Genomic DNA, 27,996 nt, shown 5'->3' with positions numbered 1-27,996 from the left:
GCATGTATGGGTTTTATTTTAAACTATGGCCTTTATTTTCTAAGCTGGAGGACAACACAATCTTAACGGATAAATTAAAGAAGGTTCAGCAAGAAAATGAAGAATTAAAAGCTCGGATGGACAAACACATGGAGCTTTCAAGGTGAAACATACCTGTTGACTTTTAGATGTTCTTATGAACCGGGGGAAAGTGTTCCTGTGACAAAGAAAATTCTGTGTAAATATTAGTGACTGGGATTTTGTAGTACTCTGTAAAAAAAAGCACACCCCTTTCTTTCCCACTTGTATCTCTACAAATGTGCATTCCTATGGAGAAGAACAAGCAGGAAGAGACTGTAAGAGAGGGTAAAGGCTCAGTGTGTTCTTCAGTGGTCCAAAACAGTATTTCAGGGAGGAAGAAGCAACTCAGAAATACCATCTTACTATAGATTGGCTCTTTATTACTGGCTTGTGAGCTAAACCTGATTTTACTTAGGACCACTTTAGTTGAGTGATTTGCCCCCAGTTTAGATCAGTCAAAAGACCAGTGTGTTTTATGTAGCAATAATAGCAATATTTAACATGAATAAAATGGGTTTGAGGTTCTCCTAACTTCAGCTGTTGTTTAAACGGATGGACAAAGTCCTTCCCATTTGAAGGAAACTAAAGAAATGCAGTATCTCTGTAGAGCTGAGCCTGCAACAAGACCCAAAGGCTCCAGCATGGCCATTTAAAAGCATCTGTTGTTCTAGGTAGGACAAATCTCACAGTTCAGATGTTTTTTCTGGTCTTTAGCAATGTTTCTTATTGGTGCTTTCTCCTGCTTTCCTCTAGTTTAAATCCAGCAAGGATGAGACTGTGCTAAATCCTCATTTTAAAAAAGTAATTTAATAGTAAGCCAAGCATGGGTTTATGCAATTTCAAACCTTTCTTTAATGATTAAGTTCAATACTGTAGCCTCCAACTTGCATTCTGTGTTCTGATGTGAATTTTACGTTTGCAGGCAACTTTCTACGGAGCAAGCTGTTTTACAGGAGTCGCTGGAGAAAGAATCAAAAGTAAACAAACGCCTGTCAATGGAAAACGAAGAACTTCTGTGGAAGTTGCACAATGGTGACCTATGCAGCCCAAGAAAACTGTCTCCCAGTTCTCCATCTGTGCCTCTTCAGTCCCCACGAAATTCTGGTAACTTCTCTAGTCCCACAGTATCACCGAGATGACATCTCTTGAGACAAAGAGGGGATTGCATTTCATTTGTGATCTGCAGAACCGATCATAACTTTACTCACAGGAGCAAGAGCTATATTAGCTGACGATGACGTCTAAGCATAACTGGAAACTACTTGGTGCAAAAATGGTGATAAGAGACTGAGAATATGGGAGTAAGACATTCATGTTGCTCCTCCCAAAAAGACTTGTTTATGACCTCTATGGACATTGTTGCACAAAGCACTTACAGAGCAAGGAAAGACTTGTTCATTGCCTTTTCACCTAACTATAAGAAAAAGCTCAGGGGCTTAGAGATAAAGATCACAACCTTTATAATATGTTCCTTATCACAGACACTTTTTTAAGGCTGTGTGTATGCGTGTGTGCGTGCGTGTGCTGTGGATGGAATGGATGTAACACACTGTGCGTGTGTCTAATGCTGCCTTCTTTGCTGTGTACGTAATAAAGGATAAAAGCTGAAGACTACACATTGACATGTACTTCGTTAATAATGCTGTCAGTATGCATGCTTTTAGCAAAAAGTACCCTCCCCTGGGAATGAGGAGAAGCTGCCACCAGTAGTATGGGTTAGTTTCCTTCATCTTTCTGGCTTCAGTTCAGTAAAAAAATGGCATGAAAAGCTTTGTCAGCTGACTTAGTGTCTTGGCTGACCTGAATCTCCAACTCTAATTTTAAAACCAAACTAAATTGCAGCTATACTTTGCATGGATTCTTGGTTCAATATCTGTGCATAACTCTGCCATTTATGAGGAGATGTTTTTTGCATAATACAGTGGGTTTTGGCTTTCCAGTCAACAGGGTCATAGTCAGAACCACAGTAAGCCCTCAAGGTCAGAAGTTATTAGTTGAGTTGCAGGTTTAGAAACCCAGACCTGTCATCTTTCCTGCTGAAAAGGAGTTGCTTATTTCCTCAAAACAGCATGGCCATTGCTGAGGCTGTCTGCTGAGGATAAACTAGATGTAGATTTGAAAGCCAAAGAGAAAAACGCAGTATTTGTCATTAGGTGCATTCTTAACTCAGTTCTCAAGAAGAATCGGAAGTAATTCGTGAATTCCAGTGTATCTTTGCCTTCTTAAGCATTAGCATTTGTATTAACATTCTTCAGGGTTGGCTAAATCCACCTGAGCAAGAGGAAGAAGGTGATAGCTGTCTACTTATCTTGCTAACTCTGCCATTACCTTCCCTCTTTGACTGCAGGATATCAGTGTTTTGCCAGTTCATTTGGCAAAAGATTCTGTACAAGAGATTCTGCAGAGTAGGGAAAAAAAGGAGGAAAAAAAAAAAATTGCCCTGGCTGCTGGAAGTGGAGGCTGAAGGTGTCAGCGTTTCTGGCAGTGTTGTGTGCTGAGCTTCAGCTTCAACAAGGTAATCGTGTAGCCTTGCTACACCCTTGGTCAGACCTGTTTAAGGTGTCTACCTTGGACCTACTGAACACAAGTTCAACTTCAAATTAGCATTACTAACCACTATCTATGCTTACAATAGCTTGGGATTTACAGTACCACTTTCAGGACTATTGTTATACTGCTGGGTAGCTACTGCTGTTAGCTAGCTACACAGGTAGCTGTTAGGGTAAATGGTATCTGCTGAGTTTCACGGTGGTTTTCAGTAGCTTGGGGACAGGAATGGAGGGGATGGAAAAGTGTTGAGGGAACTCAACTGGAGAATCACTTCAAACGATTTTACCCAAGACTTCAAAAATCTTGGCTAGTAATGAGGAACAGACATATAAACAAGACTGCTAACAGTGCTCATACAGTAAGCAAACTTATAATATACTTAAACTTGTGATTGACTATTTCATCATTAAATTTACTTTCCATAATGTACAAGTTAAGGGTGCCATTTCTATGGAACATTATGCTCTCTTTGAATCCTCTTTAGGGCACTGTACATACCACTTGTTAGTGGTGTCAGTACTTTTGTTTTCTAGGGGTTTCAAATTTAACTATGAAAATCCTCTGTGGGTTAAAACTTGGCTTAAATCATATCTTGGAACATTCTTATTTTCTATGGTCAAAGAGATTTGATCACATGTATTTGAGCTGAATGCTTAAAAAATAAATTTTTTTGTACTGATTTGAAGGGTTTTTCTCCTGCTTGTATTAGTCAAATGATCCTTAAGGAGGAACATTCCTCCAAATACTAAAAACAGTTAGTACCTGCTCAACACAGCAGAACTGCAATCGTGAAGCTTCATTGCACAAATTACTGATGTTCAGCTAACCCTTAGAAAATTTTAACTGTACTCTTGCTACTCTAGGTAGAAGTTACACAGAGCTTGCTTGTGATTATTAGCGATTCTGTTTGAGTTGGCTGTTAAAAAGAGGAAAATGGAGATAACATTACAGAATTAAGCAATAATAAAATACTTGAGTACAGTAAGCTTAATATAGGGACTCAATGTGCATATGCCTGGTAAAGGCATCCTACAACACTCAACTTATTAAAATGCTCACCTTATTCAGGGAATTTTTTGTGTGAGAAAAGCCACATAAGAGTTTAGCCATCTAAGAGGTCATGTCACAAGAACAGCTCTCTAGCCACTGGTAAGAACTTCATTATCTCAGTTCCAATGTTAGTGCCTCAAATGCAAGAAGAATGCATACAAATGTTTAAAGATCACAAACAGTGTATCCCTTCCTGTCACAGAGAAGGGGAAAACTTGTCCAGGCTACCAGTACGAAAGTAAGTATGGTATAGTAAATAATACAAAGACTGTTAATTTAGTGATAGTTTCCCTCCACAATACAGGAGACTCCTCACTTCTAGACTTATTGCAAGTAGAATCTTTAATGCTTGTATGAAGAAATGAAGAATCCTTGTATATAGAATAAGACTACAGAAAACACAGCTTAGTGTTTGTCCTGTTGGTCTGAAAGAATTAAGTCATCCTGTTCATCTGTAAGCACTGTTTCACTATTTTTCTCTGAGTTTTAATATTTCAAGCTTTTACTTAAATACAGTGTGTTAGCGAAGGCTTTGTTTGATCCAGTAAACTTTACATATTTTTTTTGGTAATTTCTTTAGCATAAAGTTTCCTTCAGGAAAAGCTAGAAACCTGCTCACCATAAATATATGCCAAAGGTCTACTGCTAGTCAAGCAATTCAACAAGTGATTTTCTTTAGATGTGCAATCTTAACTAGTAGTTCCAGCTCTAATGATAAATTTCAAAGGAAGTTACAGTGACATTTATATCTGTACCAAATATTTTGTTCCCATTCAAACTACTCGTGACATGATTCACCTCCCTTCAATACTTTTCTCTCAAAGTCTTTGTATGAGTTGCACTGTATTTGCTGTAAAATTTGAGGTGAATCATTTCCTTATGCTAACTGAAGACTTGAAGTGTCTCACTACAAACACCAAAGATGCTTGCATGTAAACTGGTATCAAGTAATTCATGCAGGAAATTCCTTCTAGACAGTAAGTAACCACCTGTCTTTAAAACTGTAGTTGCCTGACAGCCAGGAAATCATTTAGGGCTGAGCCAGAGTTACAAAGGTCATCAGAAAGTTGGAATAATCATTGAACCCTTAAGGAACAAATACCTTCTGTCCAGTGCTGCTGCCCTACCTTAGCAGAGTGGTGACTGAGGTATGGGAATAGAAATAACAATACTGGTGGGTTTAGGCGTGTGACTTTGACAAGTCACTTAAATTTAATTTCCTGGGCTTCATTATCTTACCCTGTGTCACTGCTCATCTATGTGGAAATGTGTAATTGCAGCAATGTAAAAGCATCGGCCTGCCCAGGAGGCTTTTGGTAAAACAAGAACGATGTAAAAAATATAGTAAAATAATTTTCATAGTTTACAATTATGAGAACTAGTTTGATGTTTGCAGGGGGGAAGAAAAAACAACCACCACCAAAAACCCTTCCTTAAAGGCACTGCTTCTGTTAAAATTAATCATGAGAACTGCATGTCATCTGTACGTACAACCATTAAACCTGCGTGAGACTACTTGAGCAATTATGCAGCAGTGGATTTACACTGTCTTTTTCCTCTCCTGCCAAACTGTCACCAAGGAAGTGATGCTACCACATGCGCTGCTGTTCTGTTAACAAGTCTGAATAGGTGGTGACACTATCTCCCATTCCTAGGTATTTTAAAGGAAATCAGTTGTCAAAGGCTCAAAAGCACTTTGAAATTTAAGCAGCAGCACAGCTCCTGTAGCTCAAAGGGAAATATGTTGTTCTGATAAATGAAAATACTAAAAAGGAATGAAGACATTGCACAGTCTCATCCAGAAGCTCAGGAACTGTTAAAGTTACTTTAGTCAGATTGAAGTCTTGCCTATAAAAAAAAAGTTCAAAGACCTTTTTAGATAATAATATTAGATTGTGTAACACCCCCTTAGTGATTTGGGTAACAGTGTAACATTTCTTGATACCATTTAATAGCAATGAGAAAGGAGATTAACATGGGACTGCCTCTTACCCTTTCAAAGTTGGTCCTATTGCTTGCTGTATTGTTTCCAGAGGCCAACGCTATTACAGGCAGCTGGGGAGTGTTCTCTGTGAAGGTTATTTCATGACACAAGCACAGAGCCATTTCAGTCTTTACTGTGGAGATTTATCCTATTTGTTACATTGGTTTAGGTTCCTGCATGCTGAAGAAAACTTTCAGCCAGCTTGTTTAATGTTTCCATTGGCTACACTAATAATCAGGTTAATGACATTATTCAGAAGCTGCCATTTTTACATTACTACTTACTAGATATCACTACTCAAAACAGTACTATATACAGCTACTCAAAGGTCTGAAAAATGTCCAACAATGTTGCTATCAAGTTCTTACCTTTTCTCTAGAAAATCTCTTTCCTTCTACTGGTAACTAAATCCAGGGTGAGAGCAGCGGTTGGTTGTTTATCCAGATATAGTTCTGTGTAAATGAAACATCTTTCCTTTTCTCCTAAGTAAATTAATACAATCAAGTTGAACTTGTTATTAACCTGAGTAGAGATTCTGCTTTATAAGTGAACATTATACTAATACCACATTTCAGGTTTTTTTTTTTTTCTGTAAATGATACTATATAAGTAAGTGCAAGTTTTACCTTTAAGAAACATAATTTGCTACATAATTTAATAAACATAACACCATACATCTATTGAGGAGTGAAGCTACATCTAAGGTTGTAAGAATGCAATAATATAAGGAAAATCCAATATATCCAGCCACTTAAAAGTCTCTGGAGATACCCCCTAGTACCTTTTTATATATTCAGTATTAATCTTCCCTGGGAGTGAGAACTTTGTGTGTTTATGTTTCTATACATATATGAAATGAACACACACACACATATATGCACATTTATGTTTTCATAATGTTCAGAAATTTAATTATTCTTGCAAAATAAACATTTGCTACTGGCTAATTCTGTAACAAGTTTTTGGGGTTTTTTTGTTGTTTTAAACACCTACAGTACTCTAAGATTGCACAGCACCAAAAGAGATACACCTGCTTGATAGATTTTTTTGAGGATATTTAATATCCTCTCAGTTCTCACATAAGCAAAAAAGGCACAAACCATGCAGCAGGTTAACCTTATGAAAGAGTTTGAGGAAAAAGACCATATGCAAAGGAAAGCCCAAGAGCACCTATTCCTAAATATAATAAGCCCTGTGTGTACGTTCAGGCTTAAACTTGAATGCTTCATGGCAGTTTTATCAACTCAGACCTGACTACTGCTGGACATAGGGAACTCTGTTTTGGCCTGTCAAGCTAATGAATATGGAATGCATTGAGATATGAAAAGAGAAAGTGATAGAGAAAACTTCACTTGAACATTAATAAAGAAAATAAATGGCTATAATGTCAAATAACATACAGTTCATTCTATGTCCAGAAGCCTTTCCTATCAATTTAGTTCAACTTTAGTAGCTACTGTTGTTTCTCCTTGTAGGTTCTGAGCTATACAAATGTAGTTTCCAGCATCTTTGGCTTCAAAATCCTCAACAAGAAGAACACTCTTTGAGATTCTCGTGGTATGTCCAGTTCCTCTGTTTATCAGTCTCCAGAAGTTTTGGATAATCACAGGCCGCTCAGACTGTTTAAAAGAAAAAAGAAAACCCTCCCGTGTAAGAAAATACATGATTTTGCAAAGTGCATTTAGTGATACTATCCTATCAAACCCTGAAGCAAGAGGTTGGACTGTAGGAGCCTGTATCTAGAACTCAGCCTTAAGTGAGGAAACTGGAAGAGTCTGGCAGGTGCAGCGATGTTCCTGCATTAAATATTGACACACCAATAAGTTATGCCAAAGAAGGTACACTCAATCCAACTGTCCATGTTGTCATAAACAAGTATTACAGCACACTTAAGTTATTTTTTAAATACAGCAAGTGGTATTACCCTGACCCTCCTGAAACTGAAGGTAAAGGCCATGTAAGGCACATGCTATTTGCCTGGTTGGGCTCCTGCTAGCCTGGTTTTTCTCAAACTAATAGCCTTCTGCTTTGAAGCTAGTTTCAGGGAATCGTGTTAAGGAGTGGATCAGTACACATTCACAGCAGGTGAATGAGCAAATGTAATTGTCAGGGAATGGCAAGAAAAAAAAAAAAAAACCAACCCACAACTGAGTGAAAAAAGTAAGAGGGAGAGGTTAGTGACTAACAGAGATGAGATGAAGGGTGTCTCTCTATCTCTCTCTCTCTCCAATGCAGTGTACCTCAGAGCAAGCAGGGATTAAAGTGCTGCCTCTGCTCAGGGATCAAGTGGTAGGTGACAGCCCAGGTGCTGGGTGGGGTGGTGCTGGGGAACAAAAACTATCATTGATCTCCCTGCACGGACAGCAGCAGCAATGAATGGAAACAGCCAGTGAATCTCAGCTCTTTCAATCCTTTTTCTTGCACGAAAGGTGTAGCTGACCAGCATCACTGATGGTCTCTTCTCCCTCCACTCCCCACCTTCTTCCTTTGCAATATGTGAATACTTCCTTAATACATGTTAAGGCTCCAAGATCCATATAGTTCTTCTACTCTTTTACTTAATCATTTTGTTGGGGTAGAAACTCAAACACAACTCTTCCCTCCCTCTCCCCAGGCACAGCTGGAGCTGAGACTGTTTACTCCAGTGGACAAGCACATCAGCCCTCTCCAGGGCAGATGCAGGCCAAAGTCTCTCAACCCCTGTAGGTGGGTGCAGCAAGAGGGTGTAGTCCTCTGCTGATAGCACATAGGCCCTGCACTGCAGCCGCAGTATCCACAGCAAACAAGGGAGATGATTTGCATGTGTGCAGCTGTTTATTTTCAATCAGTGCTACAGAGGTGTGACTGTAGTGCACATGCCAGGGCTTCATCAGGTGCTAAGACCACTGCACCAAGAACAGCCAGCAACCAGGCTTGGGCAGCCAGTCAGCTGTGAAAGATGTAAAAGTAGCAAGGGGTGAACACTAATAAGATACAGAGTTTCAGAAGGCTAGGTTAAGTCTCGAATTTACATCCTTCAATTATTTGGTCTTAGTAATTACAGCTAGTTGCAAAAGACATAAAACTGGGATTTGTATCGCCAGTTACTACAGTCCAATAAACTGGGAGAGAAGCTGCAATGGAAGCTTAAGAAAAAAAACCAAACCACCAAACACAACCAAAAAACAAACCAACAAACACCCTCCCAAAAAAAAAAACCAACCCAAAACCACAAACCCCAAAAAGAGAAAACCGTTCAACAAAGCTAATGTGGTCAGCAGGGCCATTTCTTCCCTTCCCCACCCAAGAGAGTGAATCATTGTCAGAGTTAAAGCCCTGTCTTGAAGGATAGAGACATTGCCATTTGTTGATGCATCTCACTCCAAAATAATGTTAAGAGCTGAATTCAGAGGAAGACATTGGGTATTTAACTCAAAAAAAGCCCACTACTGCTCTGCAGCTCCCTGAACTTGAAGGCACTTCAGTTTTCCCTAGCATTTTACTTTTTAGTTCACTGACTGATGCAAGTTTCTCTGTTCATTTAGACATCTGCCCCTTTCCTTCCTAACTTCAAACAGACACCAGAAGCAGGAATTCTACCAAACTCTTCCAGTGCTCCATCCAGTAGTTACTTTACAGATCACCTAATTCATGCCATCAGTACCAAGCCCCTCACCAAATGCAATTGAAGCTGCCCTCATTTAACAGCCAGGACAAGGCGGGGGGGGAAGCTGGCTCAAACTCTCAGACTTCAATAGTCTCAGCAGGAAAACTTATGAAAAGCAGCAGCCAAAAAAAAAAAAAAAAGAAGAAAAAAAAAATGGAGGGGAGAAGGAGAAGTGAAAGAACGAACTAACATCTAAGCAGGGATGAGAAACCTGGTTCTACATGCCCAGTGCGCTTGCCAGCAGTTCAAATCCCTTTTGTGCTTGTTTGCTCTCTCACTATGTTTTCCCCTGAAAAGACATGCACCCTCCTGTGACAGCAGCGTGCTACAAACTCTTTCTTAATGGCTACAGCAAACTTCTGGGGCTTTAGATTTGAATTTTCTCAAGCCTAGTAAGCACTGAACTCCAATCACTCACTTAAGCAATTACCTCTCCGTTAAATTACTTTACTCCATGCTGCATCAGCACTGGCCTCACTGAGCCAAGTACCTCATTAGCAAGCTCCTTTGACAACCCAGCACCAGGAGGGCTGGCAAATAGAATACAATGCAAACCCTCAGGTCCTAGAGGATCCCTTTCCCCTGGTGAAACGTTCAGTCTTGCAGCAGTCCTTCCTTTGCTCCTAGCCTGCTTAGCAGTAGAGATGAGGCTGGTTAAAAAACAAGTCCCTTCTGTAACTGTCAGGGTGGGTAGAGGGAGAAGAGTGTATCAATGATGCCAGTCAGATACACCTTATTTTGTGCAAGAAAAAAGGACCAACAAAGTTCTAAGATTCACTGGATGTTTTCAGTAGATTCTTTCAGATGAGGCTGGGCAGAAACAGATTTCTGTGCTTCTGGATATGGGCAACAATTAGCTTAAAGATTCTGTGCTGCGATGATTCATGTGCCCGAGCCATGGAGATGGAAGGGATATCAAATGCAGAGGCACCAGTGAGGCTTTGTGGCTTGCCCTAGAAAAGCTTCCTGACGCTGGCTGGCTTTGACCTTGTCTGAGGCTTTTCTTTGTAAATGCTGCCAGAGGCCAAGTGTCTCTGCAAGGGAAACCTGAGGGACAAGTGAGCTTTGCTGAGCTTGATTTTTGCTAACATGGGTAGAGCTCTCCAGCTTCATTCCTGTGCTACTTCTAGGCTCTCAGGGAAAGATGGGCTGAAGTTCAAAAGGGATGTGCTGCCTCCTCCTGCCAGCATGCCTGAGCTAGCAAGAGGCAGACACCACAATCTGAAAGAATCGTTACTCCGCATCTAGAGACTGACTGGCATTCAAAGCATCGCATTTATGAAGAACAAACCCTCTCAGCCAGGGCATACATCTCTTTCTTACCTCCTGCCCTGGGTACTGCCACCTGAAGTTCACATCTACATCTGGCTCCCCAAGGACTGTGCAGATTACATGAATGCTGTCACTGACTTCTGCTCTACTGGATGATGCCGCAATTGTGGTTGAGGGCGGGCCCTTGGGAACTGATAGAAAGACAGTGTTTGGAAGCAGAAAATTAGTTTCTGAAGTTAAATACACTAATAAAACTTAAGAGGCAATTTTTGCCTCAGTTTGCTCAATGCAACAGGTAAGTGATGTACACCTGCAACTTTCCCCTCTATACTGGGAAATTGCTGGAATTTAAACCTACAAAGTTTTATCACATACACTTTTCATCAAAATTTTAAAACTCTGCAATTACGTTACTTATTTTACTTTTTTTTATTAAATTGTTTTCTAAACAATGTCAGCAGAAGAAACAAAGAGTCAGTATAACCACATAGAAAACTGCACCTTACCTTCCACATACAGTAGGTGATACTTGATGGAAATCTGAGGTGCTCCCTGTGACTCTGCTTTGCAGTAGACAATACCTTTATGATCAGAAGTAGGGTGCTGGTAGACAAAACCCTTCTTCACATCATAAATAATATCAGTTCCATCTGCTTCAATTTCTCCTGCTGGAAATTCCCTGTGTAGAGTTACTTTTGCTGAAGGACTAGTAACACGGCATGGGATGACTGCAGGTTTATCTGGGTTTAGGTAGACAATCTCAAAATAGCTGGGAGTAGGTACAAAAAGTTCCTCTTTATCTGTGCCGAAGAGTTGATACAGTTAGAATAATATTCACCTCTTGGTTTAATAGAAAGAAGAGAAAGTACATATGACAAGAAAAAATAGCTATAAGCAACATTAAAAATTAACCCAAAGCTTTTTGCTTTAAACATACACATACAAAAGAAAAAAGAAAACCAACCTTTTTCTAACCTGTGAGTATATGTTTACATAGCTTGCATTAAAAACATTAAATCAAAAAGAAAAACAAAGTGTTCTTCACTGTAATCAGATTTTTTTAATCTTAAGAAAATCTTTGGAATTCCTTTTTAATAAGTTTCCAAATACTCATCTGGATCTAATTCTGTTCACTCGCCCACTTTTAAAGGGTAACACACATAAAAAAACCTCACCACCACTGGTAAGAGATAACCCACTACTACTAGAAAGAGATATTCTTTAGAGCTAAAGCCTTTTTATACATAAGATTTCAGGCAAAATATTTGATTTATTGCTCTAGGTAGATGAAGTATTTAGTGCTTTCAGAATGACAGTTAAAGAGTATTTCCCTATTTGGCATGCTTCTTAGAAATATAAAGCTCAAATTCCTCTTTCTAGCACGAGCATTTACATAATAACATGATTGAAAAGTTTATTCCAGCCTTTCTAAAGAAGTGTATCCTCAGAACATTAAGCACTTCTGATAAATGGCTTCTGTGCAGTCTCATGGTCTAATTTAGCTCCAAAACATATCGCAAGCAATCATATCTTAGCATTTTGTACTGAAATATTTGCTAGCCAAGAATGCTTTAGCTCTTATCGGGCGGCGAAGATTGTTTTGCCATTCTGAATATTTTCCATGAGAGGAACAAATTAACCATTTGATTTCAGCTCTTTTGTCCCAAGTAGCAGTAAACTGTGCACAGTTACCTACTATGACCCTATCCATGCAATGTTAGGGCAAGAGTCACCCTCGAGCTCTGTGGGATAACACATGTACTTCAAAGTGTTTTGCCTCTTAACATGCTATATAGACTTTTGGGAGAAATTGTGGCCTTACCAAGAGCACAGAGGTCAAGATTTTTAAGTCAATGCAGGTAAATGGAAGGGGGGGGGAGGGGAAGACGTGGTCATCGGAATGCCATGACAAAATTAAAAACTTCTGCACAGTTTTTTCTTTATCTAGACACATTTTCAAAAATTAAACATTTTTAATTCATGTTGTAGAAGATCTTCAGAAAGCGTGTTAGTATTTTTAAAGGTATTTGCTTTCCATTGCATTATGTGTTATTTTCGGTACACAGTTAACATAATCCATAGGGAAAATGGACTCAAAAATCACACTAAGCAAGTAATTTTCTGCTCACCAGCACTGTCTTCCTTAACATCCACTAAAAAAGATTAAAATTGTGGAAGAAAAATCTTTACAGTGAAGTCGCTGATGTATGTTTATTCCTGTCTTACTAGCAAATATATTTCCATTAATAATCCCCCTGTGAGTTAATTACCTGTGAAAAAGATGTACGTTGACCCTGTTTTAGTCTCATCCTTCCTGCATTTGTTACCACTGCACAGCTGAAGCCAGCAGCTATATTCACCTGTGTCTGCTGCAGTGGAGTTTGCGAGGATCAGCTGACTGTATCTGTCAAGCTGCTTTATACTGGGGAGAAGAAAAACAAAAGGCACAGACAAGCAGATGTATTTCCTTGTACATTTCTGTCAGCTCACTTCTACTTTTGATTTTTTTATTCCTACTATTCCTAATTGACCCACGTTTTGCTTTCAGAGCTATGTTGCAACTTCCCCTTTTGCTTCAGCAAAGATCTGCTTACATGAGTAGTTTTATTGATTTCAACTACACACGAGCGCTTGCAAGCTTTTGTCTTGTACAGTTCATTCTTGGATTCCTGTCAGTCCTCATTTTGAAACTGGGCTGTGACTGCTGTAGACAATATATTCATTTATGTTTTGTCCTAGTTCGTCCATATATATCCTGTATTTTCATGCTCCCGAGTCAACCTGCACGCATCTCAGTCCTTTTTTTGATACCGTTAACTGTAGCACTGCTTCAATAGTATATAACAAACATAATTCAGGAGTAGTAAATAGCAAGTACTTTAATAAGCATTTGATGATTCATGCCTGTTTTCAGTGTGAATGCTTCCCCATCTTTAACATACTGGTCCAAGTTTCCACTTGCAAACACCATCATAAAAAGCTTCTATCTCAGCTTGGATTTGTTCTGCAACTAAGTCATTTTGCATTGCCTACTCCTCTGCCCTAAGCCACCTCACCAGCATCCTCTCACCAGAGTTTCCTCATCACCCCTTGACTATTTCACACCACGACCTGAGAACTGCTGGAGGTATACTAGCAGCGTCATCACGTAACTACACAAAATCCAGTCTGTGTCAGTATTTCAGATTTGATTTGCTTTATTCTGCTTCTCCTGAATTTCCCAGATACATCTCTCACTGGATTGACATTTGTAAATGTGCAAATATTTATAAATACATATATATATATGTAGACACTGACAATGTTTCTAAGGGTGAAAGGTCTTATCTATGAAATTCAGGAGCTACAATCTCATCTTGTTCTTTTTTTATTTTTAAGGTTTGCTTTTCCGGCTCCTTCTTGCAGAGAGACAGTGTCATAGTTGGCAGTCTGATGAGTTGCCTTTTGATGGACTGCAAAAGCAATGGTCCAACAGTACCAGTTCTCAGGGAAGGCTGTCAGGACAGCTGTGTGGCAGTACTGATGCACTCCACTGCTGCTCTGACCCTTAAAAACCTTATTTTCAACCACCTGGCTTTACACAGCAGCACATCCAGAACACGAAGGTTTCCTGCTTTCCTTTGCAAGGCATCGAGTTACAAGGTCATTTCTGTTCAAACAAAGTCAAGAGGGATTTTTCCAGTTTTAGGCATTTGATAGTGAACGTCTTTTCAGCGTTTCAAACAGGGTCTGGACAAATGCGCAGCTTGCATGAAGTCTGAACAGCTCCCACACTCTTACTCAACCGTGAGTTCTCTGAATATTTACTATCCTCCTATTTCTTCTCATTAATGTGGCAGTTATTCTGTAAGGCAGATGCCTGAGTGAATCATTTTATTTCTGGGATTAGCATGCTTTGATGAAATTCTTATCCTCTAAAACACCTTATCACTCTGTAACAGCGGTACTATAGACATGCCTGACTGTGCTGTATGCTCCAAATGCCGTGTTTTGCTTACATCTCCATTGCAGGCAGAATAACTGCTTGAACGGAGAGGCCACTACTTCCAGCTACACACACTTCCCGAAATTTCTGACTCCCTAGGTGTTCTACTGGCAGTTTGCACTACTACCAGTAATCATAAGCAATGGTTCATGTAACCCAGCATTCAGCCTCCAGCCAAGGCCAGTAGCTTAGAAAATAAAAACACATCAAATACACAACCCAGACAGGGCTAACTGAGAATTATCTTTTCCATTAAAGCCCTCAGACACCATTAGTACACTCATCCACCATGGGGCAGTTTTGAGGCTTGCCTAAGGAAACAGGCAAATCATTTTTCCTACCCACTAATGTGCTTGTCCTACACGACCTTGTCTCATTCCACTTTTTGGAATCATGTAATTATGGAGTAGTAGCATTTTCATTTTTCATATATACACTACCTTACATTACAAATGATCTTCAGTTTTTGGATAAGCTTTGAGACATTCTTATTCACACAAGCAATCCCGTCGTGTATCATATCAACATGAAGAGAAATCCAAAACATGCCCTAGGCTGTACTATTGTTATTATTTAGTTTCACAGTTCACATATCATAGGCTACATGACTACATCAGCATAAAATGTTTTGCAAGTATCCAGTACTAAATGTCAACATTACAGAGAAACTATTATGCCAGAACATTTTTGCCTCCAACCGTTAATGCAGACACTGAACTATAGCTCAAAATCCCAACAGACAGAAAAATAAGGTCAGAGTTAATTAATTATTGTACAGGGTGTTCTACTTAACTGAGAACAAGCTATCCAGTAATCAATGGAGATAGCCTAGCGAGACAGTCATCCACAAACATGCACTAACAAAACCTGGCAATGGAGAGTGGAAGTGTTGAAACTTACGATACTACGATATTAAGCAGACAGAACAGGCCATATAGAGCAAATTATAAATGGTAAATCCTGCAGCTGACCAATATTTCCAGGATAACTTCTATTTTATTAGTATTTTAGATGCTGGGAAATCTGACCTAAAAGCCAACTTTGCTGTTCTCTACATATCACAATGTAAAAATGCTGTATACATGAACATTTTGAGACTGTTTAAAACTACTCCAAAATCTTATTCCATACATTCATCTTACTAACCTTTAGTTATTTGAAGTTCAAAAGATCTTTGCCAGAAAAACTATGCCAAGTTCAGAAGCTTAAAAAAAAAAAAATATAAAAAGAAGGACAGTGTACATAGCACCACTCAAAGAGCATCTAGCAAACTCCTCTCCAGCAGCTGCATTCTTACTGACAAAAGAGAGCTTATCTCAAATACAAGCTCACTAGGAGAGGAACGTAACATCTTCCTGTGTAACATAAGAAAAAAATCCCTAGCTTTCAGACTTCAGAGCACATGGAACAAAATGAAATTCAGCTATACACACGAGTGCCACTAAGCCAGCAGGAGCCTGCATTCACTGAAAGCAGTCTAATTTTGCCCCCTACAACAGTTTTCTCAATACTTCTGAGAGTGCTCTTGTCCATATTTTATTTACCAGGTCATAAAGTATATCTACGAAAACAAACTCAAAGAAAGCATAGCCAATAATACTACAGAAATGGCTTTTCTAATTATCATCTCTTCCTTCTTAAGAAAGTCACATTGTCCTCCAGGCTGCTGTATTCTCCTTACCATATGGGTGAATTAAAAACGTGACAAGCATGCCATGGAGACAAAACATCTGGCTTTGATCGCCACTTCTTTTTGCAACCACCCATAGGAAATAAGTTACATAGATGCTAAATTTAACTAGTTGCAAACCAAACCACCCTCTCCTCCCAGAACTACAGACAGGAAACAGAGCACAGTGAGCATGCAACTTCAGAGTCGGCTCCTGCCCTGGACTTCTGCTGTTAACAAACCCTCTGACCAAATGAGCTACAAATGCCCTCACCACCCTGAACCTTAAGGTCTCTTTTGCCTCCTATAATTGCAACTCCATTAGATGCCAGGGTCCTTAAAGCCTCCTCTTGTAGCAGCTAGAGTTAGAGGATGTTAGCAGTTCCCAGATGTAAAACACCTTGCTTATTGTTAAAATTCCCACCAGACCATTTGAATTTGTACACCTCTCCTATTACTTTAAAGAAAAAAACAGGAATTAGATGCCTGAGCATCTGTTGATGTAGGGATGTACAAATGAACAAAAGAATGGTAGTCATTAGTCCCCAGCAATTGCATGGACCTCATCGCCATTGCTCCTCCTCCTCACTTATCCTCCAGGCCCAGCAACCCGCTCCTTCTTCACTTTCCACTACCTCCTCAGACCCCAATCACTTCCCCCTGCTGCTGCCACCAACTCTGGTCTGCACCAGTGCCCCAACTCCAGTAGGACCAGCATGGAAATCCAAGGTAAAAAAAGCCCAGCCCAGTTCATAAGCTGTTTTCACTCCCACACCTCACTAACTGCTAATGAAGGGATTACCTTACACTTGGTCTTTAAGCGCTCAAAAAAATGTCAGAAGATACTGGACATATGTCTATCTAGATGATTAAACATTTTTTGCTGCAGGTTATTTGCTAATAATTTTTCTGCTTTCCTCCCCTTTGCCCTATACTCAGCATTTTGTTTTAAAATAATGAGTGTAATATATCTGTGAAATTTTAAGATTTGGCTACTGTAGCTGGTGCTTGATGCATGCTTTTGTATGCCATGAGGAAGACCTAAGCTCTTCTTGAAAGGTGATAATTGTCAATAACCTTTTCTGCTGCCAGTTCACTTACAAACTCTACCAACTGAGCTAACTAAATAACATGCTATCTTTATGATATTTCCAGTTAAATTCAAAGCTTTCTAAAACCACAGAATATAAATTTCATATTTCACATTCTAAAAGCAGACTTTGCTGTAGCACTAATAGATGCATATGAAACAAAGATCTTGAGATAACTACCAAAGTCATGCTAAAAATATGATGAAAATATAACTGCACAAGATTCTGTTGTCAATGTCTCCATAAATTACTATCCTGTGTCTCTGAAGTGTGCTACAAATCTGTTTTCAATTTCTCTAGTTAATTATAGGATCTTCTGCTTACATTTAAAATTGTTGATTCAGTCTAACTCAGCCTTGCTGCTTCAAGAACTTATTTCAAAATATTTTTTCTAAAGCAAAGTTCATCATATTTCAACACAGACCCTTAAATATAAGCCTAACATAGTTCTAAAAGAAAATAAATACTTAAGTTATATCCACCTAGCCAAAATGTTTTATAGTATTTTTTGTGTGACATTATTAGCTTTTGTTATATGGTTAAAATATTACAAATACTGTGAACTTGAGTGAGAACAGAAAGGCAACAGACTCCCAAACTACTTCAAACTACAAAGTGCCAAACTACACAATTAGGAAATGCATATGTTTTTTCCCCCAAACTACCTTAATTCCTGTATTTTGTCCCATATGCATCACTAGAAAAGTACTTAATTTTACAAGAGAGGAATAGACAGTCAAACAAATAATGAAGCAGCATTCACATTCCTCTCCAAAAAGCGTGAATACTTGCCTTGCCTTCTTCAATGCCAGATGCTAATACTCAGATAACATGACTTGAAGGTCTACAGGACCAAATCATGCCAGCAACCTATCCGCAAATGCACAAAACGCTTGAAAACAAGAACCATCGCCACACACACACGCTCCCTGTTGATATTATTTTGCACAATCAATCAGCTTTGTCTTGCTGAAGGACCAGGTCTGTATTGCAGCTGATACACGCCACCTACTGGAATAAATTCAGATAAAACATTATTTCTTGCAAAAGAAAAAGCAGTAGTTGTTTAAATCAGCCACAAGATCTTTTGAGAGATACTGCTGCGATAAGCCCTCAGCAGAAATAGGCTTGCTGCTGTAACTTACTATGACAGAAGCCTTGCACTAGCTACAGAGGTTTATTCAGCCAGTGCAGTTCTTGAACTCCTCAGGACAAGCAAATAAACATTCAGAGAAGAACTGGCTCACAAATTTTGGGATATGCTAGAGATCACAGTGTGTAACCACCAATCTTCAACATTCCTCTCTGAAAAGAGATGTGGAAAGGAGAAGAATATGTCTGAAAAATTAATTAACTGGGAGTGGTTTTAAGGTAGCATCATACCTGTAAATAAGTGAAATGGATCACAAAGATTCAGATAATCTCAGTTATTTTCAGAGAGCATACCCACTTGTACTTAATTTAGTAACAAAAGGACAATAGGAGCTGATACCTTTGCTCATACCTCTGTGCCCCTCTCACCTAATAATACAAGAAAAGCTCCTGACAGCTCACTCTTAGGGCATTGCTCACAGTGCTCCACAGCCTCCTCGCTACTTGTCTTTCATAGACACATAAATCTGTGTAAAACAGCCAGTGAAAACAAACACTACTCACAGCCAAGAAAACGCCCGGGGAAGACATCCTTCAGCTCCTTATATGCCCCTCCTCTTTCAAATACAGAGCTAAATTACTACATTTAATCTACATTTAGCTATGTGTACTATCCTCAAAAACTGGGAAGGCAAACAAACGTATGGGGTTTTGGAGAAGTTTAGAGCAACAGGACACTCACCTGGTGGGAGAGTGTCCTCAGCTCCTCTTCCTGCTCTAACAACTACTTATGCAGTTTCCATTAAGATGTCACTAAATGACAGAAAAAGCCTTCCTAAACCCAAGGTGACTATCCTCAGCATTAAACTCCGCCACACCACAAACCTTGCAATTCCCTTTTGCACACAAAGGTAACTTTGCCTGAAAAAGTAAAGACTTCTCTTACTTGCTCCTTAGTATGACAGTTGGTGTAATTTTTTGCTAGTTGAGAGATGTGGGTTTGAGCCTCTTCAGGAAATTAATCTTAGTGTCTCAGGTGGCAGCTACGCTAGCAACCAGTACAACCCACCAGGAGCAGGTCTCTGTAGAGCACCAGAGTTGGTAGTGAGTACCTGACATCCACACTCACATATTTTGAGAGTTTTACTTCAGACTAGCTCTGATGTGGTTCCCTGTTAGTGGCTGGAGCACACTGGTGTCCTGCTGGATCACATCTTCTATTTTAGATTCATCTGAAGAACATTCAGTTCACATGCTACAAGACTATTTCACAGTGGAAATCACAGGGCAGTAATTGGCGACAACTGAAAGATGCTCATCCTTTTTTGTTAACATTAGAAACCACTAGGTGGAACATCTTGATTGCAAAAATGTAAACAAGCAAGCAAACAAAAAACCCAATGGTGTTGAAAGTGGTAGGGAAAAAAGTTCTGGATTTTTTTTTCCAAAAAAAAAAGTGAAAAATAGCTTACCTGAGTCTGGAGTCTTTAAAGGTGTCCAAGTACGAAGGATAGTTCCAAGTAACATTACTCCCCTTACATCGCAGTTCTATGCTTTGTCCTGCAGACAGGCTTAAAGTGGCAGCTAGTTTCTGGAAACGACCTTTATCCATCACCTGTGTCAGTATGGACTGGGACTTCAAAGAGGAGTCAGCAGATTCTCTATCCTTCATTTTGGAAGTTTTGGGTTTTATTTTTTTGTTAACAGGCTTAATTTTGTTTTCCCCAGGTTCTTTTGGCCGCCTACTCTTCCCAGGCTGTCCAATCACTAACAAAATAAAAAAAGAAGGCAATGTTACTGATTATAAAAAGGTTATATAGTCTTTTTGCAAAAAAAATCTTCCTTTTTATCACAGAGAATAACTAAAGTTTTGCTCTTCCTATAAAGGATTCATAAAAACGAGTAAGAGTTAACTTCCATAAGTTTTTGAAGTCTCTGGGATGACCCATTTTCCCGGGGAAAAAGGAAAAAAAGAGAGCTTTCAACAACATGTGGAAAATCTATACTTACAGTTCACATAAACAGACAAATATGTAAGGTATGAGAACTTTACAAATGGGAAGGGAAAGAAATACATTATTTCTATCTCCAGTTACTTTTGTCATTTCTACCTCATGTCATTGCCATTTATTAAGCAATGTGACACAAGTGCTGTCTTCGTAAGGATGTCACACACCTATCAATTCTGCATAACCTTTTCAAACACCATGCTACTCTAAGAGATGCATGAAGAAAAACTGGCAAGTGTGGAACTTCATGACAATTCATAAAATACCGATAGTGATGCAGTTTTCTTCTTTTACAGTAAGTACTGTGAAAATGCAAATGGCACTTCAGTCATTTGAAGGCAGTATTTAATTAATCACTTCTCTATAACAGCCATTTATTTTGACAGTCCAGATGAAAACAGAACCTTATTTAGAGGTAAGATATTTCATTACCTGGAAGAGACAACAGGGATGCCCAGCTGCCTTTAAAAACAAAGCAAAGGAAATGGAAAGGAAAAGTGAAGTGTCTCAATTATTTTAAAAAAAATAAACAGATACAAATAAAGATATTCCCACTTTAACTGACAGCAGGAAGCACAGATCTTTTGTGAGATGTCCCCAGGCACCAAAATCTCCAATAACTGTGCCTGACAGCTAATTCACATTGAACACAGCTTTTCCACATGAAAATGCTTGGGTATTTTATTGTATAAATCAATCAACAAGCTCCCTCTGGAATTAAAATACTGAGTTAGCAGGAATTAAAACTGGTATTGGCTGCAGTGTGAACAGCAGCACTTCCAGACTCCTGCCACTGATGGCTCCTGGGACATTCCTCATACACAGGCTGAACATCTTGCACTGCTTCAGCCTTCCGCTTCTCTAAGTCCATGCTGACGTACACCACATCTCTTTTAAATGGCCTTGTAAGCACAAATTTTAAAACAAGGAAATTCAACGTGAACATAGGAAAATGCTTTTTACTGTGAGGGTGGTCAAGCACTGGCACAGGTTGCCCAGAGAGGTTGTGGAGTATCCACCTATGGATTCAAAACACAACTGGACATGGTCCTAGGCAACCTGCTCTAGGTGGCCCTGCTCGAGCATGGGGTTGGACTGGATGATCCCAGGAAGTCTCTTCCAACCTCAGCCATTCTGTGACTCTGTGATCTCAGCATGCAGGGCAAGGCTGCCTGTGTAAGAGCATCTGCCTTCTGGTCTGACACCAACTGGAAAATAAACTGGAATACAGTACTGCTGTAGTTGTCTTAGTTTGCCCAATGCATTTTGAACTCTTTTGGACTCTTACATAATAATTTTTTTTGAGAGGCACACATCAGGTTACTAAGGTAGATCCCTCCCCCACCACACAGACAAACATTTTCTCCAGTTCTACATTATAAGCATGGGTGAAATTGATTGAAAAGATGCTTCACCACCTCAAAATTAGAGCCACAAACTGAAGAGATCAAATAGGAATGCCGTCCAAAGATCATGACATTTTAAGATAAAGAGTAACATTTTATGGTTTCTGGAAGGGAGAGTGAAACAAATATTTATGTTTCTTCCATTTTTCTTCACACCTGTGATGCCACTGACCATGCAAAACTGACAAACTTAGGTGAATGATGGGAAGAGAGTTTCAGAGAAGTGTTTGCTACCTGTCGTGGAAAACCATGAAGTAGGGTTTTTCTAGTTACTCAGAGCACATTACCCTAGGGAGTGACACAGTGCATATACTACAGGGGCAAACCATTGGTGCAGGAGCACTTTTTCCCTGCATTACATTAGAAAGGCTACAGTGGGTCAGGGCAAACGTCTGTCTAGCCAGTATCTTCACACTGACACCACCCAGTGTCAGGTGTCAGCCAGGGATCAAGGTAACCATCTCTGCTCCTTTGATACTAGTCTCCCAGCTTCCAAGAATCTTTAGCTCAAGGGATCTGTGAACCACAGTTGCCATCATTTTATTGTCCTTGGTGGATTTTTCCTTCATTGATTTGTCTGGTCAATTTTCAAAACTACACAAATTATACATAAATGATGTATAATTAGATGCCTCCTAGTTTTTGTATTAAGGGAATAAATATCTATTGTTTCTGCAATGACTTTCTCTGTGGCACTTGTACTTTTACAGAACTTAAGTGTCCTTCAAACCTATCCTTTCTGGACTGAGAAGTCCTACTCAATTTATTGTTCCTTGTAAAGAATATGCATCTTACAACAGTTCTGTTATATGTCATTTGGGTAATGGAAAGAAGACAAAAGCAGTTCAAGATATGGTCAAATCACAGTTGTACATATTAGTGGTATCTTCTTTCCTGTCTAAATAGCTCATTACTTTTCAAGAAAGCAATATTAGGAGCCAACTTTCTCTAGAATAATCAAGTGTAACTCCAAGATCACTTTCCTAACTAGGAATTATTGGTTAGAAATTCCTAAGTAGAAATCCATCAATGCACATCTACCAATACAATATTTCAAGTCCTAATTTCACCGTCCAGTCTTCCAAAATGGAGAGATCCTTCTGCAACTCTTCACTGACAGTTTTCTTTTCACAGATTTATAAATATGCTGAAAAGCATATGCCTTACAAGATCCTTGTGAAATTCAGCTGGATAAACCCAGTTTTATGCCCATATTGCAAAAACTAAAGAGTAACTCCTACTCTTTGTTTTCTATTATTTATTACTCCATGAGAGGTCTTCCCTTGTTTCACAGCACCTTGGTTCCCACGGAGTTTTTAACAACGGGCTTATCAAAAGCCTTTCGAAATCCAAGTACATCAACCAACTCATCCACGGCCACACTTTTAAAAGTGCTTCAGAGAACTTCAGCAGATCTGCAAAACAAAACACACTTCTGAAGGGAAAAAGAAAAAAAAAAAAGGCAGCCATACAAAGCCATACTGACTCTTCTGTAATTCATGCCTACTTATTCACAAGTTCAAGTTACAGAATAAAGAGATCTGGTTTTGTGCCTGAATCTCCCTCAAAAATCTTAAAATACTGGCATATTTCCATTTGTCTGGAAAGGAATAGTTATGTAATAAGTTATGCACCTGAGGTAAGACTTCAGCAATTTCAGATTCAAATTTCTTTTGAGTCTCAGGTGTATATCATCAAATCATGGCACTTAAACACTGTTCATGTTGTTGATTTTCTCTAAAGCCAATTCTTTTGGCATATTAACGAGACATGTCCTCTAATGATTCTCCTCATAGAGAAAGATTCTGTCTTGGAGCCTGCTATTACAGTGCTCAGTAGGATACTGCACTCAAAAGTTTCTGATATGCTTATCATGTCACCATTTTCCATTAAAACCTCCCTAAGCACCTCCATAGTGAACATGGGTGCACACAAATAATTTTTTTTTTTTTTACTTTCTGTAGGTGTTCTTTCTTATCCCCCATTCCTCCCAGCCTTACAAATTTTGCTGCCATCTCTTCCTGACCCACCCCAGCACATCAGAAGAAAAGGATTTATGTCTGGTTTTATTCCTTTTGCAAGCTGTTTCTGAAACTCTTTTCGTCTGCCTTATTCTGGTTTTTATATTTAACCCATATGTGAGTTAACAAGCCTCCTCATCTTATGTAATTTCCCCTTCTGAAATTAAATGCATCAGTTGTTTCTTTGGCTTTTATTATTCCTGCAAGAATATTAAAACTACAGCCTGGCTGTTCTAAAGCAACATCTGAATCCAATTACCTGAGTACTGCTCCAGATCAAGTCAAGAACTTCTGCTTTTCTCAGGGGTTCTCCGAGTAGCGGCTCTAAGAAGTCATAATTTGTGGCATCTAAACAATTGCACTTGGCGACACACCCTGATGTGTGTGATCCAGCCTATGCGAGGGTAAGCAATTCTTCCTTTTGCTTTTCTATCCAGTCCTTGCTGCCCCTCTGATTTTCCTTAACAGAGTGGTCATTCCCTCCATCACGTTGGGTGGTCAGTAACCAGGTTGGTTGTTCTCCACAGGGCTGGTATTTCAGTCCAGATGACTTTTACTGACAAAACCCACCAGGAATCAGATTTAACACTAAAGCTTTCTTCAACACATACTGCCACTTCTCCTTTGGGTTGAGCTATTCCATATTTCCTGTGTAATTTGTGCCCTAGCATTAGAAGGTTCCACTGGCAGGCTTGATAAGCCTTTTGGACAACCATTCACATTTCAAACCAGCTGTTACAGTTCTCTGTTGTACTTTCCAGATTTGTTTATAGAAGCACACAAGCTTTGGTCCAGCCACTTTTTTTCTTTTTTTTTTTCCTTTTCCCCCAAACCCTATTGAAATGAGATTATTTATTCTAACTACTCTTTGCTATTTCCACTACATTCTGCCAACCTCAATCCTGACATTTGTTTGAAGGCACACGGATCTTACAATCTCACCCCAAGGAAATGTATCATCCCAAACTGTGTGCTCTGCCACACCTGATACTCTGCCTTTAAGAAACTGTTAAAGGCTCCCTTAAGAAAGCTTTTCAACTTCAAGTGCCAGAAGCCTGGTTTTGATTTTCTCTAGATGAAGTTTTTCCTCTGCGCACAAGCTCCCTCTGTTCCACGTTTCTGTATTTCGCAGTGAGTTTGAACACTTTCCTCCTATACCATACTCCCAGTTACACAGTGAGACTCTTGTCTGTCTGACCTTCTATTTCCCTGCAGGTGACAGCAGGGGCATTTCAGGAAACACCATCAGAGGAGCTTTTATCTACCTACACAGAAATCCTAGTTTTGCCCCTCTGCTGCACCTCCTCGAGAGGTGAGTTTCCAAGCAAGCTGTGACCACACTCCTCTCCAACCCTCCCTGTAAGTCTGTCCAGCTATCTACTGACACCACCACTTCTGGACCTCACAATCCTGCCTTCTCTCAGCATTGAATCAAGTATCTGTATGCCCAATAATTAACTGGTACAGTAGCCCATCACCTAAGCTAAAGAGGACACACAATCAAATCCCTCCAAGAACAGAGAATCCACCACACACATTCCCCCATCTCCTTACCCAAACTGCAAGACTCTCCCAGGGAACGGAACAAACTCAACTAGCCCATTTATGCAATTACATGAATATGCCATGTTTGGGATACTTTACCATCTCATCAGATTTGTTTGCAGACTGCTCATTGTTTTAATCCAGAAATGGCATTTCTTAAAGGATAATAAAATTAAGACTTAGTAGAAAAATATTAATTGAAGAAACTCCTTTCTGCCTCTGATCAGCTCCTAATGTCAGTTCCAAGATGCACTGTACTCACTTGCTCTGCAACAGTACATTCAGGGCTCCTACTATCTCATCACGCTGAAGGAGGAGACTATGCATTGATATGTCACAGAAACAGACCATGCAGCACTTTTGCTCCTGGTTCACAGTATTTGTCTCATCCTACCCTTTAATGTTTCTCTGCCCCTTATTCTCACAGAATCTACGTACACAACAATGCCCAAATGGGTGTTAGTCACATAATGCTAGAAAGCACCCAGTTTTGACTTGAGACATCACTTATATCCACATGCATATCTTGGCAGCATGAACTCTCATTGATACTGATGAATTCCTCTTTAAAAAAAAAAAAAAAAATCAAGTGTGAGGTTACCACAAAGAATAATTCTTAAACACCAGGATTAAGATGAGAGGGAAGAGTCTTTGTGATCACAACTAATGGAACAAAACAGGTTGGACACATCTCTATTTGTAGTACTTCATCTGAAAAGTGAATCGTCCAAACCAACACTCATAGACAATACAAGTTGACACATCAACTCACATGGACAATCTGGAGGGACATATTTCACTGTTCGTAAGCTAAAATACACTAAATTCAGAAGGATATTTTGAAATCACAATGTCTACCTTAGGACTTGTACCCATAGCTTTAGACAAGGAACTGTCATTAAATACACCAGGTTACTTTCTCCCATAGCTAAGCTTCTGGATGACACAGGGTGAAGCACCCAGTCAAACCTTGGCATAAACTACACAAACTAAGAAAAACATAGGCCTGGGAAACCTTTTGCTCAAGTTACAACTATTTCTCATTCTGTGTTTTTATTTTCCATTTCTCAAATAGAAAACACTTTTCTTCATGTGGTAGTGCACCCCCACAGACCGGGTCTTTCAGCTGAAATCCTCTCCCACACCCCACTGGTGCAGAGTGCAATTCCTTTGCACATAGCGGTAAGAAAAACCGGGCTGGAAAGGACTTCTGGCAGTCCCTTCCCACCCCCATTCAGTTGCTCAGAGCTTTGTTCGGTTGAGCTCCGACTATCCCAAAGGGTGGAGACTACAGCCTCCTCCGACAACATCTTTCAGTGCTTAACAGCTCTCAGGTGAAGGATATTTTTAGGTTCTTACAATAATTTTTTCCTTACAACCTCCTGAGCCACTTGTGGTAACTGCCTCTTTGCCTGTCACTGTGTACCTCAGAGCTGATTTCTCCACAAACCCCTTCGTGGGCTACACAGGCCTTGCTCCTCAAGCCCTTCCGTGGTGACAAAGGAATTATTTTTTTGTCTGTTTCTTCTGAAGAAGTTTTAGTAAGTTTATCTGCACTTTGCAAAACGGAAACAGCCTCTCTTTTGCCTAAAGTCTATTTAAGTGACAGATTGGTTACAAATGTCCCTTTCCAGTCAAAAACTTGCCTCGTCCCCCACCAAGACTTCATCACAACCTGAAACCGAGTTACGAGTAAAGTTTGGTCCTCTCGACAAACAAACAACTGTGCACAAAACATTTTTTTTTTCCCCTTCTTTTAAACCCGAGCACCACGTCCAGCCCTCCTCCGGCCGAGTCATGGGGACTTAAGCGCGGACTTACACGTCGACCCTAAAAAGAAACGGCGTCGGGTGGCACCTAGTTGCTGCAAACGCCTCTCCCCAAAACCCCAAGATGGGATAAAACCACATTTTCGGTCTCCGGACGAAAGCCTCGGCAGCTTGCTGGCCGCAGACCAAGACAGCAACCCGCCTTCCCTCCGCCTCTGCCCCGCAGGACGAGAGTCCCGCCACCGCCGCCCCCGAGATGGCTCCCGGCCCTGCCCCGGGGGCTGCTCATGGCGGGGGAGAGCGGGGGGGGGGCGGCCGCGGGTACCCGCCACCGACTTCGAGGGGCAGGGGCGACCGCGCTGAGTGCGGGGGAGGCAGCCAGCCAGTCAGGGAAGTCCGACGCGGTTCGCAAAGTGGGGGAACCGGGCGGGGCGGTTGAGCTGAGGAAGGTGGGGGTCGCGGCTCACCGTGCGGCAGCGTTTCCTGCAGCAGCAGCAGGCTGAGGAGCACCCAGAGCCGCATGGCGGGAGCGGCCAAGGCGCTAGGCTGAGGCGGGGCGGGCGCGGCGACGGCGGCGGGGGGCGGCCCCGCGGCGCCTCGGCGGGCGGTGGCGCGGGGAGGAGCCGGCCGGTGCCGGGGCTCCCCGCCCGGGACTCCCCGCCACGGGGAAGGCGCGTCGCGGCTGTGCTGCCCCAGCGGCCGCTGCTGCCGCCACCCGCGCTGATTCGTTGACGGACGAACGACCCGCGACGCCCGCCGGGTGGGTGTCCGCCGCGGGTTGCCCTCGCCGGCCAGGGCACCTGCTACGGCTCTTCACCGCTCGCGGCGGGGAAGGCTTCGGCTCCTT

At 40.6% G+C, this 27,996-nt stretch overlaps 2 protein-coding genes across 17 annotated transcripts in view; one reads left to right on the top strand and one right to left on the bottom strand.

The window, feature by feature from the left end:
* MTUS1 (microtubule associated scaffold protein 1) overlaps positions 1–3,289 on the top strand; it is a 124,902-nt gene extending 121,613 nt beyond the window's left edge. For all 14 annotated transcript variants that reach the window (XM_054823458.1, XM_054823466.1, XM_054823462.1 and 11 more), the window contains 2 exons: positions 45–142; positions 983–3,289. In XM_054823458.1, the coding sequence (XP_054679433.1) occupies positions 45–142; positions 983–1,199 (315 nt within the window). In that variant the 3' untranslated portion in view covers positions 1,200–3,289. The remainder of the gene's footprint in view (positions 1–44; positions 143–982) is intronic.
* Positions 104–27,771, bottom strand: PDGFRL (platelet derived growth factor receptor like). 3 transcript variants are annotated; one of them, XR_008576808.1, is made up of 8 exons: positions 27,617–27,771; positions 19,872–20,166; positions 12,833–12,984; positions 11,069–11,362; positions 10,614–10,753; positions 7,045–7,263; positions 6,013–6,126; positions 104–196 (listed from the first exon to the last, which is right to left on the bottom strand). XR_008576808.1 is itself a non-coding variant. In XM_054823473.1 (7 exons), exons 1-6 carry the CDS (start codon positions 27,669–27,671, stop codon positions 7,075–7,077), a joined length of 1,125 nt encoding a protein of 374 aa, XP_054679448.1. In that variant the 5' UTR covers positions 27,672–27,771; the 3' UTR covers positions 4,219–6,126; positions 7,045–7,074. The 3 variants fall into 3 exon arrangements, 2 of the variants coding, with proteins under 2 accessions (XP_054679448.1, XP_054679447.1); XM_054823473.1 differs by lacking the exon at positions 104–196 and having other exon boundaries at positions 4,219–6,126; XM_054823472.1 differs by lacking the exons at positions 104–196; positions 6,013–6,126 and having other exon boundaries at positions 6,523–7,263.
* Between the last annotated feature and the right edge of the window lie 225 nt (positions 27,772–27,996).

This window comes from Grus americana, chromosome 4 (genome assembly GCF_028858705.1).
Source record: "Grus americana isolate bGruAme1 chromosome 4, bGruAme1.mat, whole genome shotgun sequence".
Classification (NCBI taxonomy): domain Eukaryota; kingdom Metazoa; phylum Chordata; class Aves; order Gruiformes; family Gruidae; genus Grus; species Grus americana.
The sequence above is the reverse complement of the archived record's forward strand: the minus strand, read 5'-3'. Positions and strand labels throughout refer to the sequence as shown.

What these genes read in the sequence shown, in the direction of transcription:
- PDGFRL (XM_054823473.1), bottom strand. Translation starts at nt 27,671, where the DNA reads ATGCGGCTCTGGGTGCTCCTCAGCCTGCTGCTGCTGCAGGAAACGCTG. An exon ending in AACGTACATCTTTTTCACAG is followed by an intron (nt 11,363 to 12,832) that starts GTAATTAACTCA and finishes TCTTCGGCACAG; the next exon opens with ATAAAGAGGAACTTTTTGTA. An exon ending in GGCAGTACCCAGGGCAGGAG is followed by an intron (nt 7,264 to 10,613) that starts GTAAGAAAGAGA and finishes TCTTTTAAACAG; the next exon opens with TCTGAGCGGCCTGTGATTAT.